The sequence below is a fragment of the Phoenix dactylifera genome, chromosome 1 (genome assembly GCF_051530095.1).
Source record: "Phoenix dactylifera cultivar Ajwa chromosome 1, Ajwa_hap1_PhDact_Kaust_v1.1, whole genome shotgun sequence".
Lineage (NCBI taxonomy): Eukaryota > Viridiplantae > Streptophyta > Magnoliopsida > Arecales > Arecaceae > Phoenix > Phoenix dactylifera.
Window position 1 is genome coordinate 67,102,772 of NC_143190.1, and position 19,060 is coordinate 67,121,831.

The window sequence follows — 19,060 nt, forward strand, 5'->3', positions numbered from 1 at the left end:
TCATTCGATCAAATAAGATATCCTTACGTGTTATATAGTGTATTGTATAGGATATACGGCCCCCTGCCGCTGATCGCTGACCGTGCATCGTTATACTGGCAGAACCCTGGTCCCTGGGCCCGGCCGAATCCTAAAGACGTTCGAAATATCGAGAGTCCACGGCGCTCGCGCGTCGGCGCGCTCCCTTCACCCGCTCCTCCTCACCCCGTTCTTTCGATCCATTTAATTAATTAATTCTCACGCTCCAACACCTCCCCGAGTGAATGATTGATTAATTCATCCCCTCGCCCCTCCTCCTCGTCCTCCTCCTCCTGCTGTCTTCAACAGGTACTATCCCGCCTTTTTATTCCCGTCTAATTACGATACCCATCGTATCCCACTGGAATAAATCCACGTACATTCCTCTCCCTCTCCTCACTCGTACCAGAGGAACAATGACAGTTAGATACTCCGTCGCCCTACTCTTATTCTTCCTCCTAGTCCCCGCCTCTCTCTCTTATCCCCACCCTGACCTCCAAGCACTCCTAGCCTTCAGGTCCTCCGTCGACCCCTCCGGCGCCGCCCTCTTCTCATGGGACCCCGCCGTCGACCCCTGCTCCGGCGCTTGGCTCGGCGTCACCTGCAGCCGCGGCCGCGTCGTCCGCCTCGTCCTCGAGGGCCTCCGCCTCGCCGGGCCCGTCGACGCCCTCGCCCTCTTCCCGACACTCTCTCTCCTCAGTCTCAAGAACAACTCGTTCTCATCCCCGCTCCACCGCCTCGATTTCACCCTCTGCCGGCCCCACCTCAAGCTCCTCTACCTCTCCCACAACCGTTTCTTCGGCCCCTTCCCCTTCGGCCTCCTCCAGCTCCGCCACCTCCACCGCCTCGACCTCGCCGGCAACCTCCTATCCGGCGGCATTCCGCCCGAGATCGGCCTCCTCCTCCCGGGCCTCCTCACCCTCCGCCTCGAGAACAACCTCCTTACCGGCGGCATCCCGATGTCTTTGGCCGCCATCGTCGAACTCTCTGACCTCAATGTCTCTCACAACCGCTTGGCCGGGAAGATTCCTGGGAGCCTTTCCTCCTTCCCTCCGTCCTCCTTCGCCGGGAATCTTGACCTCTGCGGCGATCCTCTGCCCCGGCGTTGCTTGAACCCGACGTCGAGGAGCCATCCGATGCCGAAGTTGGGTGGCGGGAGGAGGCGATGGAATTGGAAATCGAAATGGATATGGATCGCGGCGTCGCTGGTCGCCGTCGCCGTCACCATGTTAACGGCGGCGGCGCTCCTTCGTCGACGGAGAGAGAGAGTAGAAGACAGTAGAGGGGGAGCAGGGGAAACGGGAGTAGAGAGGGAAGAGAAACGAAGAAGTAGGAGAAGGGGAAACGGGGAGGGGCGGGAGGGGAAGATGGAGTTCTTTGAGGGGTGCGGCGGGGTATTCGGGCTGGAGGAGCTGATGAGGGGGTCAGCGGAGATGCTGGGGAGAGGGGCGGTGGGGTCAACATACCGGGTGGTGATGGAAAGTAGCGGGGGAGAGGGAGTGGTGGTGAAGAGGGTGAGGAGGGAGAGGAGGAGAGGGAAGGAGAGAAGAGCCGAGGGGGCGGAGGAGGGGTTGCTTCGAGAGATCGGGGGATGGAGGCACCCCAACGTCGTCAGTTTGAGGGCTTACTACGCCGACGACCACGAGCTCCTGCTCGTCTACGATTACCTCCCCAACGGCAGCCTCCACAATCTCTTGCACGGTCCGTGGATCGCCCCTTTTTTTTTTTTTGAATTGTTTTGGAATGGGTGCTAAATATAGAGAATGGACAGACCCAATCACACCGCCTATAACTTAAATCCTAGATTAAGCCACACGTTAAGTGATAAGTGATACTTGAAAACTTGGGAATCCGATATGATTATTTTGCCTGTTATAGATCCAAATTAAATTTTTGATTTCTTACAACTTAAATATAGCTATGATGGAACCTGAAAATCCACCGAATATAAAACTGTATTCAAAAATATATATACATATGAATATAAAAAATTAGTTATATGACTCGTCATATTTGGATTTATACTATTTTTTAATTCATATTTTTCTTAACTCCCATTTACTGCTATTCCACTTTCAAAATCGCGATAATTAGATTTTGATTATATTTTAATTAAACTAAACATAAATCTGTTTCAAAGTGATTGGATTTTTTTTTTTTTTACAAATTTAGTCATTTACTTTTTCTATCGTGCTTCTTTCTCATCGCAATCTGATACAAGCTTATTATATAAGGAGAGATATTGTGATAACAATCCTTTCATTTTTGGAAATTATTAACCCTTATCTTATTGGTCCCCTCAAATTATGTGCTAAATTGAATCTCAGAAAATTTGAATTTAATTATTAATCAACTTTGGTGCGAGTTCTGATCTTTTCATTCTGATGGATCCGACCATAAATTCAAACTCGATTTTCTTATCCAATATGGACGCCGATACACTATGAATCTAACTCCAATCTGCCCCATTGACAGCCCCTGATACTGCTATGCAATATAGCACGAGTGATGTGTAGCAGTTCTCTTGATCAAGTTATTAAGTTGAGATAGCTTAATACTCGCCTCAGCTAGTTTGCACTTGTAGACCTAGGCTCAAGTACGTGATGCATTTGGGCCTAATTTGATGGGGAGGGGATTTGCCTCAGAAGGACTTCAAACCGGTCCCAGAGCGGTTCCTAGCTGGCCCCACCCTTCAACTACACAGCTCCATGAGCCTGTCAAGTGCTTCCTTCATCTGCAATACATTCAAGTAGGCACTTTCAGGCTACATATAATGACAACTCAGGACATCTTGTTATTGACCATAGTGTTCATTCGAAAAGCAAATTGCCACCACCTCGCTGTATAGATTATAGACATCTAATTAGTATATCTACTCTAGATGGCAGAGAATCAATACAATCATCATATGTTTGGTTGCTGCATTAGTATTAAACAACTCCGACAAACACAAGCGCCCGTAGACATCCAAATACATAAACGTACGTGGTGTTATGGAGAGTTCATTCCCTGAAAACTTTGCTTATTTTGATAAACAGGAAACCGAGGACCCGGAAGGACTCCATTGGAATGGAGCACAAGGCTGAGGCTCGCATTGGGTGCTGCAAAAGGCCTGGCCTTCCTCCATGCTGCATCCAACTCCAGGCTATCTCATCAGCACCTCACCTCCTCAAACATCCTCGTCGACGATGAGGGAGATGCGCGCATTTCTGACTTTGGACTCCTTCAGCTTCTCGCTCCGCCATCTTCTTCATTTAATTCCGCCTCCCACATTGCAGCTCCGGAGACTCTGAACTCAAGTTCGTCGTCGAGAGGAACTACTCAGAAATGTGATGCGTATAGCTTTGGAGTCATTCTGTTGGAAATTTTAACGGGGAGACCCGCGGAGGATGGTGAAATAAGTTTGCCCCAGTGGGTTCAGACGGTCGTGAGAGAAGAATGGACGTCGGAAGTCTTCGATACAGAGTTGTTGAGATATAAAGAGACGGAGGATGAGATGTTTGCTCTCTTGCAGGTGGCTCTGCTTTGTGTATCTCGTGAACCTACGGATCGCCCGAGCATGACCATGGTGTATAAGATGATTGAGGATATTAGAGACAGGGGGAGTAGAAGCAGGGGATCTCGTTCCCCTTCTAAAAATGATCGTTCCTATGAGTCCTCCTCCCCTTCTCTCTCAGAAGATGCTCCTACCTTCCCTGGCCGTTACGTTTTTTGATTTTTTACTTGGTGAAGAGCGTCAGACAAATGAAGTTATGTAGGTTAGCAGTCAAGCGAGGTCAATTCTTGAGGCATGACAATAATCTTTTTTTTTTTTTATGCATTGGAAGATCTCTTATCTTCCTATATCTAATGGCCATTGATATTTTAATATTTTCTTCTTTTATGGAGCACTAATGATGTCTGAAAGGAGAACACACTTAGCCTTATCATCCCTACCATCTAAATTAGTTTCAATTATTGTTGGATCAACTTCTTTATTATGATTTTTGATGAATCGACCGAGTATTATACATGTATATAGAACCTGGCTGTGGCCTGAGGCCAGGCACCCTTAGATCTGCACAATACCTGGTCTCCAATCCGTATCAAAAATGTCTTAATGGGACCAAAGCAAAAAAAACACAAAAAATGCCTGTATGGCAATTTATCCATTTCAAACAGGGCCTAAAGAGGGTAGTTGAACGAACCTCCCTCGACCCTCAACAGGGGTGGACGTCGACCGAGGATTTTTTGCACTTTCTGGAGATCTCCTCACGGAGGCCTAACCTTGAGAGCGGAAGATTAGGACTACCTATCTAGCCTATCATTATTAGCTAAATAGGAATGTCCGAGTCTTCAAGGACTGCAGAGCACATCCAAGGATGGTGGTGGACAGAGCTCTTCTTCATAAGGCGGAGATTATTCGCACCACTATGCCATCATCTCTCGGGACGGCTTTAAAAATCTGAGGCTCCCATTTTGCTCCTATAGCGTCCAGAACCATATTGGTCTTCTAGGAGCCCCCATCCTCTGAGTTTCTCAAGGTAAACTATGACGACAGTGTTGGCGAGGGAGAGAGAAATGAAAGTATGAGTTTCGTCATCAAAGACCATGATGCCAGACTGATAGCGGCTGGGGGACGGCGGATCTTCGACACGTCTGTAATGAGTACCGAACTCAGAGCCGCATGGAAAGACATCACTTATGCAAAGCATGTGATGGGTGCAGACCACATTCTCCTCGAGGAAGACTCGACCACGGGGATCGAGTGGATTCGGAGTTGGGGACGTGGCGCTAGCTGTAAGCCACTGTCCAAGATTCGCAGACTTTTAGGCGAGTGTGGTCTCTATCAGGCCACATATGTATATAAAAAGGCTTGCTAACTAGGTGGCCTCTTTCGCAGCTCACCATTCCGGAGGCTTCATCTAGAAAGACCATGTGTCTGTGCCTTATCCTCTGCACTATCTTCTCTTTTTTGATTTTGTTGACTGCATCCACATCTGTCGTGTGTGAGCAGCCGTTGTGCCAAAAAAAGAAGAAGAAAAAAACAAATCCCTACATACCTCGGCTATTCTTCTTAAGGTAGTCTTCTAGTTTTGCGATTGGATAAAATATGATCCATAGATTTGTTAAATTTACACTAGAGACAGTCGTGTTTTTGATAAAAATCCCCTTGAGATTGTTATGTCCCAATGCAGATAGTTTTTCTCTCGCCAACATTTGATGTAGGTCAAGTCTATACTAGCTTGGGACCAAAGCTGCTGATCAACAGGGATTATACGCGCAACTTATATACGAACATGTCCTCGACAAATTGGTTTTGAGCTCATCCAGACAAAGCAAGATGGATTTTAGGTACCTGCATTCTTTTCGTAGGCTTGAGGTTGCTCAGACAATTGGAAGACACTTTCACATCAGCATAACAATGAGGGTGTGCCCAGACTTGCTCAAGAGAAAAAGAGAACATGATAAATGCAACTGCAGCTTGTTCAGTCCTAGGTTTTGCACTATTTTGCATGTTGATAAAGTGGGGCCTGGTTGACAAGACTTGGCCTAAAACCAGCTTGCCAAACTGAAACAAAATGTTCTGTTCTTGCTCAAATATTTAACTTAAGATCCATATATCTTCCTACTGAGAAATGCTGGAACAAATTCCCACTCGGAATTATCATTCCTGCAAGTGTGCTGCTCGTTTAGCCCCCCAGACTCAAGAGGGAGGCTTAAATTGCAAAATCTCACATTGCTGCCTGTTTGCTAGCGTCCTCTTCTTCTCGCTTGGTTCCTGAAATGGCTGCAGTTGCAGCAGCAGACATAGCAGCTGCTGCTGCACCCACCTTCATGCTTCCTGCAGCCTTCATTGCCCCGCCCACCTTTGCAAATATAGCTAAGCCACCTGCAAGGAGAGCCCTCAAAGCCACAGCTGAATTGAACTCCATAACCATCCCAGGCCTGTAACCAAAATATTTTTTGATCCTGTCATGAACCAAAAGTAGAAATTGGGATGGGGAAGGCTAAGAAAGTATCACCCCCAGATCAGCCTCTTTTTTTAATTCTTCGCCACATGATTTCAACTTCAAGGGGGCATCAAAAGAAGATGCTTAAGACTCTCTCTCTCTCTCTCTCTCTCTCTCTCTCTCTCTTATGCATTCATGCACATGTGTGCGCATATTAGACCCGTAGGCAATTCTAGCCCTATTGGGTTGGACGTAATAAAGAGCCCTCAACCCAAGGGCTCTGTTTGGTTGATGAGAAAGTGAAAGAAAAATAGATCCTTTCTCTAGAAGAAAACAAAAGAAAAGAAAAATAGAGAATTTTCAAATGTCCAGTTGCATTAAGAATTAATGAGAAAGTTGTTGGAAAAACTCTATTTTCATTTGCATGCGAGAAGTATTTTTCGCTTTTCTTCTCAAAATTGCTCTCTCTCAAGGAGAGAATTTTACACTGGTTAGAGAAAATGTTGGCCTTCTCTGAAAATTTTTCCTTTTCCATTTTTCTTTGTACTACCAAAAATTGAAAATAAAGATACTAGCACAACTATGTTTCTTTTCTTTCAGTTCCTCAGCAACCAAACAGATCCTAGAAATCAAGTAGTTGGTATGGGTGAGCTCAGCAGGCCATTTGGCCAATGCATAACCTAATACATTCATAATCCTGGTAATCTACATATGGCACCTGCATAACTCGCCTAGACCTATATCAATCTCTATCCCCATGCCTTTCTTTGGCCCATGTCCCAAGCTGTCATGGTTACTAAAGCCACAAAAGTTGAATATTCATGTCGCTCCACCAATAAGTGTGTGGCAACATTTTCTGTAGCAAACAAGAATTGTGCATAACAAACAGTTCAACAAAACTCAACTTTTCTGATAACATTCTTTCCTATTAGATTATTTTTAAATGATTGATTTATCCTTCTAAATGCTTTTCAGATGAGGAAAGACAAGAACAGGTTCCTTAAATTGCCCAACATGAGGTAGAAATACAAAGCTAGATGACAAGCAGTCATAAAGGACAGCATAGATAGCCTAGGTAACGCCTCTGGTTGCAAGCAACAAAACAGAATGAATACATGGTACTACTAAAAGATGGCTGCGAATCAAAATGGATTCTAGGCATACATCTAGAAGTTGAGTAAGACTTAAAATGATGCCCAAAGATAGTATCAAGCGATTGGTGCCATCTGTTTCTTTAATTGAAATTAAGAGTGAATTACAAGAACCCACCTGAGGTTTATGTTTATTACACTTGCATCCAATAGTTTGTAAAACCTACCCTTACACCCAGTTAAATTAACGGTAGTGAAGCTGTTTACCACATGTAAAAAGTCGAAATTGCTCTTGGGTGGGAAGGAGGATGCACAAGTTTTCTTATGTCCTCGGGTGGCTGGTGGCTATTATGTCACTTAAGGTTAGCTTGATCATTTTTGAAATTTTTTCTGATGTGGCATTTGGGTCCTATTTAAAGTTAATAGTTTGACTAGCATTCTTTAAGTTATGGGTTAAAGTGTTGGATAAAAATAAACCCCATGAGACTAAGCGTAGGTTTTTCAAACTATTGGATATAAGTATAATTTAGCCCAAATAGCAAGAAAATTTTTGTAATTTACTCTAAAAATTAATTTAGCTAAGGGGGAGCTTGTTTAGAGATTTGGGGAAAAAATATGAAGCAATGGGCCAATTATTGCATTGCCTATGCACTCGATTATTTAAAGACTTTGTTAGACATTAAAGAAGCAAAGGGGATCTAGGTCCATTAGAGAAAAGCCAACAACAATGAAAAGATTAAACAGTAGTGAAGAATCATGTCCATATCAACTCTATACAACAGATCAAGAAGAAGATATCAAGAAGTGGACCAAGAAGATATCAAGAAGTGCACTACGACTTATCTACAAATTACTACCTTCCATAGAAATAGTTAGGAGGTGATTATTATTAATGTTATAAAGGATCATTTTGTGAGAATTTTCTGAGTTATTGAATGTGATCTACTACTTCTAAACTGCTTACATATAAAAAAATCATGTAACGTGGAGACTCCTAACCCATACATCAAGTGGTTAAAAGATGGATAGTCTAAATGAAACTATATATGTTTTTTTTGATAACTTGATGCATAGGCATCTCCAAATCACATGACTTTTGATGTGTAAGAAGTTTAGAGGTAGTAAATCACATCCAACGACATGCATCATCGATGTGGAACTCTCATCGTACAATATAGATCTGACCAGATCTAAGTGGAGATCCACTTGAGTAGCCAAGTCTAGCTCTCTCTATATATACATACGTACATACATATTGTTGAAATCTTGCTACAGAAACAAAAAGAATTGGGATGTAGAAACACTTTCTTTTATTTAGCCTTATGTTTTGTTTAAGAAGCAATAATTTAACAAATGAATGGTTTAGGAATACAAAGTCATTCTCCCCTGCATATATGGAGGCATGATCATCCCCGGAAAATTCAAATACTAAATATATGATTTGTTCTTTTTTATTAAAAAAAACCATTTTCTCATGCTGGACTGCATGTTTTTCTAGGCTACGCCGGGCATGGCAACTCACGTTTAGAGGTTATACTCACTCTTATTTCTCTTAATAGATTAGTCAAAATCCTCTTCGTAGATCTTATCTAAGTATCTATCATGAATTTAATCCAGCAATGTCCAAAAGTTAACATACTGGTTCTAAAGCCCTATAATGCCCTAAAGACTTTTGTTTTTAATCTTTTGAAGACATCTGCTCCATCCAATTACTCCAACTAGCACACCTTTTCCTCATCCCAAAGTTCTTGATCCCAACTCTCAAACATAATGATTAAAATTCCTACTAATGCCCTAGATCAATAAGTTGAAACGAATTAGGTGGTTGATCCCGAATTGAAGCGACCGTCATTCGTCTAATCGTCTCGCACGATGATTGATGATTGTTTCCTAGGCGAGATCTTTGGCCTATTTCCTCTCAACCCGACAATTAGGGTTTCAAAATGTCACCCGAAAATTACTAAAATTCAGAGGAAAAATGCCGACACGGGTCCCCTCTGAAGGCCAACAGGAACAAATTTTTAATCAAGAAAGCGAAGGGGAAAGAGAAATGGAATTAAAAAGTGAAATTTAACGCACAAGGGTTTCATAGAAATCGCACCTGGAATGAAGGAATGGTTCTGTTATTATTCTTTAACCTCCAATCTCCAGATAGACCGGCCGGGACGTCGAAGGAATTGAGTTTCTTGAAGCCTCTCTTTTCCGTGCGGCGACGACGGTCCCCGATGGTTCATTCATTCCGCGCAGCGGAAGAATATGCCAATCAGTCCATCCGTGGGGCGTGTGTTTTATCACTAGACGTTCGACTCAGAATGGATGGTCCTTGATCTCGTCCCGGTTCCTATAAGGGGCCTTTTATGATCCTGAGGGGTCGAGTCTGGACCCCTTGCTTTTCTTTTTTGTTTTTTTAATGGATTGGCTTATACCTGAGGAGTTTATCCTGATAAACTCTCTTGACCAGTAAATTAAAGACCGAACAAAGTATTGATTTAATCATAATTTCAAGATTTGTTATTTTTTTGAAAAAAAAGGGGTCAGGGACCTCAGAACAAACAAATTCTAAAGATAGGAAATAACTGCTACCCAGCAATTGAAGACTTAAAATAGACAGCACAAGAGGGATGAGAAGAACTTTTACTAAGATATTGAAATCCTAGTGCAATCTGTATTTAACTCAAGGATGCATTTGGTTTGCAATTGGAATTAGAATTGAAAATGAAGCAGACTGAAATGAAAATTAGAATAGCCACATTTTTCGACGTATTTGATTCGTGACCAGAATTGAAATAAAAAATATAATAAAATATAAATACTAGAGAAAGTAGGAATTAGATTTTGAAAGATTGAAATATTTTCATTGGCCCTTAGAACCGAAAAGGAAACATGGCTCCTCCCAACTAAATAGTTAAAAGCCAAATATTTATGCGATACGTGCTGCTACATATGATGTCAAGATGGCACCGATATTTGTGCCCCAAATATTCATGTCATATGTGTCCACATGAATTGATATTGACTCATGGTCAATGCTTGGAGGCATACCTATCTTGACTCTTGTTGGGATGCAGTTCAATTAGTGTCAACCCAGATAGTACATTATGATTCTTCAGGTACTTGGGTCAACCCAGATCGTACCTTATGATCCTTCATGTAGTTGAAACCCAAACCAATTTGCATTAGAATTTTTTTTTTAAAAAAAAAGAAGGCTGCAATGTGAGAAAGTACAGGTGAACTTTGTTTTAGTTGATTTTTTTAAATAAAAAAACAATCCAACACTAACTACACCCTCCACCCATACACCATCACCTTCTCCACTACCACCGCCGCCAACAATAGCAGCAACAGAAACAAATATGAAATTTGTCTGGAAAAGATGTTTATCTAACAATAAGAGCCAAATACTTGACAATGGCCTTTGAATACAATGACATAAGATTAAAAGACACCATAGAAATACTTTCTTTTTTTTTTTTTGCTTAAGAAAAAGGAAAGAAAGGGGTAAGGTTCTCCTCACCCACGTAGCAACCACCATTGAGCCCTCTTCCCGCTGGAGTGTTCGATATGGATAGAATATTTTTTCCTCATACCCTCCCCACCCGTGGAGGAACCCCACCAGCGTGGCAGCCCCATCACGCATGAATACGTCACACCAGCACTACCTAAGTAACGGTAGACCAGATAGCGACTCCACCAGGCAAACCAGATGAGAGGCATCTAATCCCCACATTTAATCGACACCCGCACGTTTCGAACCTGGGCCACTCCGGTAGAATCAAAGCTCCGTTCCCACCGTGCTACGGCTACCACCTCGGTGGTCCATAGAAATACTTTCGCCCAAAAAAAAAAAAAAAGACACCATACAAATACAACCATCTGTGTCAATTGATGCTGACAGAATCACACATATGACAAATCTAATGTGCCTCCCAAGCTAACTCATTAGGGATATCACACTTTGATTTTGAACAATTGTTAACTTGCATGAAGCAGCAACAATCTATAGTGCTTACAAACATTGCTACTGACACAATAAAACCAAAGAAATTTGATTATCCATGTCTGGTTGATAGAATTAAAATAATGCTGAATTTATTTATCTAAAATGGAAAAAATAAATAAGTCCCGAAAGAAGTAGAGGACAAGGACACTGTAGGTGAGGCTATGGACATTTGCTGTAGGAAAATAAAATAAATTATGGCCTATTTAGATGAGTGGGCTGAAAATGCTATTGGATTCGAGAATACTCACAACAGAATGGAAAATTACTAGAACAAAGAAATATAGCATACTTTACAACAGAATGGGCAGAGCTAAAGATAGGAGGATATTGATGATTCTGCTAAGAGACCCGACCCTAAACTTCAGAATGATGGCATTTCGCCATTCCGGGTCCGAGAATACTAACGGTTACCCCATGAATTGGCAAGACAAGCTACTTAACATATGGGATTTTATTGTATTCAATGGTTGCTCAAATGATCAAATGGCGTGCATCATGTGGTAGCCCCCTGATAGCATATGACTTGTCACCAACTTGGGAGTATCTGATAAATGTTCCTTTTGGAAGTTACAGCCCCTCTGCAGAAGCAGCAGCATTATCCTCATCATCACTACGATACGTTTCAAGATAAGCCTCTTCACCTTCATCCTGGCATCAGAAAATATCCATCAGATGACAATTAACAAAAATCCATCTATTACATGCAAATTAGTTCTGCCAAAGAACCCACATAATTAGCTGCTGTGTGCTGGTATGCACTTGCTACTTCATGATCAATGGACATATCTTTTATCCAATTAAACAGAACTTAAAAACGAAGTTATCTGAAATTATACAATTAGTTTATTAGATGTTTAACAATGGAGAACATCAGTTATTTTAGCATTTGTTAAAGGCCTGTAACTGTAGAGTTTCCTATAAATTTTCAACCAGCCTATAACGTTCAGGCATCTACCATATATTCACAATCAAACTGAACCTGCTTATCGATTAGCCACTACATTGCAAATGTTAAAAACAGATAGATATATGTGACTGGAAACTAGTATAGCTTTATAGTATCAAAAGTTTTCAACAAATAGGCCTATGCTGCATGCAACAATCAAGACTGAATTCAAATAGATTTCATAAGGTCATTAGATATGGGCAAACCCCAGCACTTAAAACATTCAAAACTTTACTAACAAATTTTGCAACCTCACCTCCACATCATCATCATCAGAAAATACAGCATCATTAAGCTGCAAGTCTAGTTCGTTACCGCCTGAATCCTTTTCAGATTTCATTTGATCCTGTCAGAAATAACAAGGAAAATTACCAACATTAAGAAAGATGGATCAAGATGTCTTAAGTATCTAATAAAGTTACAAAAGCTATAGTAACTGAGCCAAAAAGAAAAAATGAATGAATGAGACGAGCCAAATCATACTAGTTGAGATTTTAGAATCTGAATTCTGTCCTGAAGATTTGAAATATGATGGCTCAATGCCTGAAAATTTTCATATTAGTGAAGAGAGACGAATTGTCAGCAAGAACACTACCAGTAGTGGAACAAAGCCATAAATGGCAGTCAGTAAATTTTACGATGTTACCTCACGTCTCTGGAGTTCTATAGAGCGTGCTAATGCCTGCCTCCTTGTCAACAAATTCTTGGGCCTCAAAGTTAGAGGGCGCTGATAGTTCTTACCACGGTAGATGATGATTGCATAACCTTTTGTAGTTTTATCAAGTGAAATCAATACTCCGCCACTCTCTGCCTCCAGAGAGATTGCAATGTGCTTTACTTGTGCAAAGGTTTTTCCCTTCACAAAAATTTTAACTAGTTCTCTATACTTCCAACTTAAGTGCATATTTTCTATAGTTCCATCAAAAACTCCCCGTCTCCCTGATAGTTGACATATTTGAGTATGGGATGTATAAAGAGATCAAAAATTATGAAGACAAAGAAATTGTAATTTCATTACCAAGAGGGAAATAAGATCTCATTTTAAGGCCAATTTTACGAAACAAGAACCGCTCCTCATCGGTAACAGTTTCCAAATCAGTTGGGAGCCCTGCTGGCTTCAGAAACTCCTGCACCTTGGCCTGAGCCTCCTCTGCCTTCCTGACTTTTGCTTTTGCCTGGTAAATCCATTCACGAATAGGAGAAGGTCGTAAATATTATTGTGCTCAAACTGCAACATTTGGTCACACAAATAACTTCAGATCATTGGCTATGTTAAGCATCATTCCGTAATGCAGTAAAGGACTTACAAAAAATAGCTTTCTCTGAAGGTATCTAATAAGAGATGCATGCTTAGCTAAATCTAAATCCTTCCTCATCTTTTCTCTATGCTCGCTGCTTAGTGGGTTTCCCCAGCGAGTTTTTGCTTCCAACGTTTCTGCAAGAGTACCAGCGACCAATGGAGCCTTATTACTTTTTGCATTGGAAACAATTGATGATGCCCTTATCCGAGCTACTTCTTCGTCATCCTGCTGAATAGCAGCTAGCTTCTCTTTTTTTACCAGCACATCCCTAACTGAAGGTGTCAAAAAGTCATTTCCCCTATAGAAGACAATATACTCCTTGTTCCTCGAAAGAAGTATTCCCCCTGTCAATTTCTGCAAATGATCTTCTGATATCAGAATTTATATTGCACAAGGAATTTGTTCAATGACAAAGTTGTAAAAGAAAGGAAAGTAAACCTGACCAACTAATAATAAGGTGGGAGATTATATAGAATATTGGTAAATGCCAACATTTAATTCAAGATCTGGTACTAATGTTTTCATGCCGTACATGCCTGTACCTTGCTCGTATAGCTTTTTCGTAGTTCCAAAACTGGTCAAGAACAAATGTGAAGTTCTATCATGTACATGCATGTCTCTTGTTCATATACTCTGGTCTTAACCAATAGTAAAGTCTACAGAAATTTCACAATAGACAATAATTAGCATACTTACAACTCATTAAAGTTGAGGCACGACTGGCCATAGAAAAATAAAGGTGAACAAGTAAGAACATATTCTAACAAAACAAATTTATGCCAAAACCTTCCTGGCCCCATGTATTCATGTCTGGGTGTGACCTTCGTAGAAATTTGACAAGTCCTAATTATGAAAAAGAAGTCTGTCTAAATTCACAATTACAAAATAAGCAGCATGCTATTTTCTTTAAGGGAAAGGACAGTTTTGAAGTAAGGTTCATTACTATCATGAAGAGTATACTACCTCAACAAAGGGGACTCATTAGAAAGATCATAGCTACAAACAAATGATTTGGAATTGGATCCCAAAAAGATGATAAACAATTCCACTAAATGGTATTTGCTAACAAATTTTATAGGAAGGTGTAGAATATTAAATATTTATGCACAACTTAGATCATGTATGGCAAGCATTAAGCACTATAAGGAACTATTCAAGGCCCAGACATCTGAACTTGTTCAGAGACTGACCACTAAGTCAATCCACAATCAATTGAGAAAGCAACTCACAATTGTGCTCATTTAGGGATATAATGGGGCAAAGACAATAAACTAAAATATGCAAACAGAGCATCAGAGAGTGCTCACATTGTGTATCATTTTCACATAAAAAAGATAAATTATTATATCACTAACTTCTACCAATATAAATCATGTCATATTGTCCACCTTGATTTCTTCGGCCATCCTATCATTACATGTATTTGGTACACCACGCTTGATGGCTATCTTTGCGATAGCACTTTTCTCCCATAATTTGACCACGGCAGTAGCTAACCCTTGGTGTTGCCTGTTTCGTCCTACAGCATGGACAAATAGTATGACATGTCAATAGTAGAAACAGGGATAAATTATACTGAACTCCTTTAGTCAGAAATTTGATAATCATACCTAGAGCAAAATGAGGAGGCATTTTTCTAGCAAGCCGACGAAGAAATGTCATTTCCCCCTCTCTCAGAGAACTTCTGGTCTTGTAAGGAAGAAGTCTAAATGGTGGTTTGTAACCAGGAACTACACCAGGAAGCAAGTCAGCATCAACAGGAAGTGGGTTGCGGCCAGACCAATCTTTAAATCGTGGTCCCAACTGATCTAACAGATTGTCAATATCAGATGTATCTATAGATCCTTCAGATGGATTTGCAGATGAAGTCATCAAATTGGAATCAGATTTAGTATTAACAAGTTTTGAATATGACTGCACACAAGGAAGTTCATAGGTCATTCCCCGGTATAACACAAGGGATCTTCCAGACCTCCAAATCACCAGACCTCCAGTTTTCCTCTGGTTAACACACGACAATAATAAATGTCAATTGAATAACATACATAAGTTTCATGTAGGAAGACTGCATACAGAGAATTTGAAAAATGAAAAGCAATTATTTTAATGTTTTAGCACCGAGGTAAGCAATTATTTAAACATGACAGTGATAATAACATTTTATTACAAATAGAAGGATTTGTATATAAAAACTGTCAAAATTACTAATCAGCTATAACATCTGGTCTCATCCCAACTAATTAGAACCGGCTTAGAGACTATCAATATTACTAAAACAAGTATTTTGAGACTAAACTAAGAGACCATTTGGTTGACAAGTTTTAGTAAAACAGGTTAATAAAAAAAATCAAGATGAATAATTTTTTAAGAAATGGTTGTTTGGTTGTTTTCCATAAAACAAGTTTTGCCATAATTGTCAAGTTGTAAAACCTGAAAAATCGGTTTTATGAAAAATAGCTCTCCCCCTGTTTTCATAAAACCTGTTCTACAAAAGACCATGTTTTAAGATTATCTGATTTACGTATTCACCTAAAAAGAACTCACTAAAACCATGAATAGCCTATAGAAGTAACTTTACAAGAGGCTGCATGTTGTGCATCTCATGAAACTATGTATTGAATCATCATGTGACTTGGTGGTCTATCATTTAGATAAGCAAGCTGTATGAAATTAGTCCCTTATTGTTGGATTCAAAATATAAATCATGTGATGAAGTTAAGTAGGTGGCAGAACCAAGATAAACACAAGTTAAGGATCTCAAAGAATTCGATCTTCCCAAGCTAGAAATGGTAAAAAAACTGATATTAGTTTCATACTCAGATGACAAACTGTAGATGGAAATGTTGTATAAGTCTTCATCAGAAAGTAAATAATCCCAAGCTAAAAATGGTAAAGATCTGATACTAGTTTCATACTCAGATGATAAACTGTAGATGGAAAACTGTATAAGTCTTTGTGGGAAAGTAAAAAATCCTTCCATTTTCTTTACAGACCAGAAGGCATAGAATGAAGCATAGGTCCAACTAGGATATTAGCAATAACCTCACGATAAAAGAATACACATTTAAAGAATCCAAGGACATGCTCTCAGAAGCTTCAAGGTCACTAGCTTATAGAAAAAAATACTCATTGCAGTTCAATACAATGACTACTCTTAAAAGCCATGGATGTAAAGCAGTGAATGCTAGCAAAACTGACCTCCAAGACCTCATGTGTCCTCTTCATGCACAGGCTCGGCGGGCCTTCAAACCTCAATTTGACCACCTCATTTTCCTTCCACTTCTCATGAATGCTTTGCACAACAGCCTCAGTAACCCCTGCTGGTCCAACCTTCATCCTCTCTTTCATCCTTAATGCAGCATCTCTAAGCCTCCGTAGCTCAGGCTCTGGGATGGTCCTTTCTGCCAGTTCGGTGTTGCTCTTCCTATGCAACTGCTCTCTATCTCTAGAACCACCATCTCGCTCCCATGGGAATGATACCGGACCCATTAAATTGGCAATATAATAGTCAGTATTAGACCCACGTTCGTCATCAGATACACCACAAGAAATGTTTGAATCCATGCTGGAGCTATCTTGATCCATAGAACTCTTAAGCTTTTCAAGTATTGCACTGACATTGCTCTTTCCACTCACTGCATCAAACTCAAGCCTTTGCAATGGAACCTGATTTACATGTTGTTTAACAGTATCGGCTGCAACATTTCCTAAAGGAACAGCTAGCGCTTTATTAGTTAGAGAGTGCTGCTTAATGCAATTCGGCGTGTCTTCATCATTAGAGTTAACTAAAACATTATCCTGACTTAAATTGCAGTTATCTTGGTTTGAAGAGTCAGCTATCTGCTCATCCAGCAAACCAGCTCTGGGCTCCTCCTCGCCATCAAACTCAGAATCCTCCAGTGACGTCTGGTTCTTAGCTTTGGAGTCCAAATTGGTTTGTCTAGGTCTTGCCCCATGGACCTGAGGAGCCAACACTGGCTGACTTCCAAGAGGAATGCCTGCAGGCCCGGAGAATGGATGGTTTCCATCTACAACCAGAGCTGAATTCCAAGCAGTAACCTCAGAGTTCAACCTCTCCTCATCATCACAACTGGTAGACAGTGATCCAACAGTTAAAAAATCAGACCCTCTATTATCCAAAGAACCATTCAGCTTTTCATCATCCTCTCTATTAAAATTGAAATTTTTCACTGATGTCTGGGTTTTAGGTTCAAAATCCCCAGGGGCTTGTCGAAGTTTTGCTCCACGTACCTGAGAAGCCAAAACCGGCAGACTTTCCAAAGGAATGCCGACAGGTCGGGAGATTGGGTTGCTTCCATTTCCAGGCTGGGCTACACTGAAAGTCGTGCCCTCAGAATTCGATCTCTCGTCAACACCAGACCTAGTAGGTGGCGATTCCAAATCGGAACTTTCATCACCCAAAGAACTATTCAGCTTCTCAACTATCAAATCTAACCTACTCTTCCCTTTCTCTCCATCAAACTCAAGATTTTCCACCGGCTTCCGGCCCTTAGCTCTTGAATCCAACTGGGCATGCCCATAATTAGCCCCTTCCGAAGGCAGGCATTCGTTCTCTACACGAAAGGGGGAACGAGGAGCAGCAATTAGAGACTGGAGCGCATCCTTCTTCTCTTCTGCCGCCAGCTCTTGCCACGGAAATCTTGACCTCTCAGAGGAGATCTTCAGGGACCACCGCTCCATAGTCTGGACGTAGAAATTAGGCCGCGGCTTCCTCTTTTTCTTCTTCTTCTTGATCTCGACGCCTGGGGGCTGGGAATCGGCTTCCGGGGATTCTTCGCTAGGGTTTTGGAGGGTTTGGGGCGAGAGGTAGGCATCGAGTCTGTGGAGATCGAAGCGCGAGGGAAAGAATCTCCCCTTGGCTTGGAAGCTAGGAAGGAAAGAAGGGGAGAACAGGAGAGGAGAGGGACAGGAAGAGAAGGGGAGAGAAGGTTTCGAGGGGACGAAAGAAGGGAACGCCATGCCAGCGGGCGCGGGTGAAAGAGAGCGAGTGGAGTGAGTAGTATTTTCTCAGCTCAGCCTGGGCCGGGTTCGGCCCGACGAACAGAAAATAGGCCCATATCAATGGACTGGAAATGGACTTGGGCAGGACATGGGCCTAGAACTGGTCGGCCCATTTGTTTTGTTTGTTGGATCAGCTGATCTGTTCAACACCTGATAAATGTAATCCCAGTGAAGGACTCGTAGTTACCTGATCCAAAAAATTAAGAGCAATGCTAATTAAATGGTTTGAAACTATTGATTCGGTGAATTAGCTATGCTCTTCTGTTTAATGGTGTTCAGGCGATTTGTACTCTGAAGTTGAGAGGATTTGTAAATTTAATTCCCTTTTGTTATTTTTTTTAGTGAAAAATAGCTAGTATGATTTGTATCCTATTCGCATTTGCACTGCATCCAACTTGCAATTATCTCCCTAGGTTGTGTCATTTTTTACCTATTAGACGACTATTACCTGGTCGCATGCCCTTCGCCATCAAGCATGATTACTTAGATAGGAACACTATTTCTTCAGAGTGGTTTATGAGAACTTCATGTCTTCAACAGGTGAGGCATAACTTTTGTGCTCCTTCTTCAATGTGGATTTAATATTGAAACCTCATGATTTTGATAATGTAATAAATTACTAGCCTTGATCTGCTTCTTCAATGTGGATTTAATATTGAAACCTCATGATTTTGATAATGTAATAAATTACTAGCCTTGATCTGTATCAAAAGCAAATTTGCTCAACTTTATTGTTACATTTACTCTGA

The 19,060-nt window shown here is 41.1% G+C and overlaps 2 protein-coding genes and 1 long non-coding RNA gene across 3 annotated transcripts; 1 reads left to right on the forward strand and 2 right to left on the reverse strand.

Annotated features, from left to right (window-relative positions):
- The first annotated feature begins 226 nt into the window (after positions 1 to 226).
- Positions 227 to 4,065, forward strand: LOC103712875 (putative leucine-rich repeat receptor-like protein kinase At1g68400). Its single transcript, XM_026806853.4, has 2 exons — positions 227 to 1,719; positions 3,057 to 4,065. Exons 1-2 carry the CDS (start codon positions 435 to 437, stop codon positions 3,731 to 3,733), a joined length of 1,962 nt encoding a protein of 653 aa, XP_026662654.4. The 5' UTR covers positions 227 to 434; the 3' UTR covers positions 3,734 to 4,065.
- A 1,346-nt stretch (positions 4,066 to 5,411) lies between these two features.
- LOC103712864 (uncharacterized) lies at positions 5,412 to 9,566 on the reverse strand. Its single transcript, XR_005511318.3, has 2 exons — positions 9,144 to 9,566; positions 5,412 to 5,946 (listed from the first exon to the last, which is right to left on the reverse strand). It is a non-coding gene; the product is annotated as an uncharacterized LOC103712864 (long non-coding RNA).
- Positions 9,567 to 11,283: 1,717 nt separating this feature from the next.
- Positions 11,284 to 18,329, reverse strand: LOC103712863 (CRM-domain containing factor CFM3, chloroplastic/mitochondrial-like). The gene is made up of 9 exons (XM_008799554.6): positions 16,488 to 18,329; positions 14,900 to 15,290; positions 14,678 to 14,808; positions 13,296 to 13,643; positions 13,007 to 13,163; positions 12,635 to 12,927; positions 12,472 to 12,531; positions 12,245 to 12,334; positions 11,284 to 11,690 (listed from the first exon to the last, which is right to left on the reverse strand). The coding sequence occupies exons 1-9, from the start codon at positions 18,267 to 18,269 to the stop codon at positions 11,610 to 11,612; spliced, it is 3,333 nt and encodes a 1,110-aa protein (XP_008797776.5). The 5' UTR covers positions 18,270 to 18,329; the 3' UTR covers positions 11,284 to 11,609.
- Between the last annotated feature and the right edge of the window lie 731 nt (positions 18,330 to 19,060).

Bases quoted from the DNA above. Each gene is read 5' to 3' on its own strand.
- LOC103712875 (XM_026806853.4), top strand. From the start codon at position 435: ATGACAGTTAGATACTCCGTCGCCCTACTCTTATTCTTCCTCCTAGTC. The intron at 1,720-3,056 runs GTCCGTGGATCG...TTTGATAAACAG, and splicing joins CCTCCACAATCTCTTGCACG to GAAACCGAGGACCCGGAAGG.
- LOC103712863 (XM_008799554.6), bottom strand. From the start codon at position 18,269: ATGGCGTTCCCTTCTTTCGTCCCCTCGAAACCTTCTCTCCCCTTCTCT. The intron at 14,809-14,899 runs GTATGATTATCA...TCCATGCTGTAG, and splicing joins GCCTCCTCATTTTGCTCTAG to GACGAAACAGGCAACACCAA. The intron at 13,644-14,677 runs GTGGACAATATG...GATCATTTGCAG, and splicing joins GGATGGCCGAAGAAATCAAG to AAATTGACAGGGGGAATACT.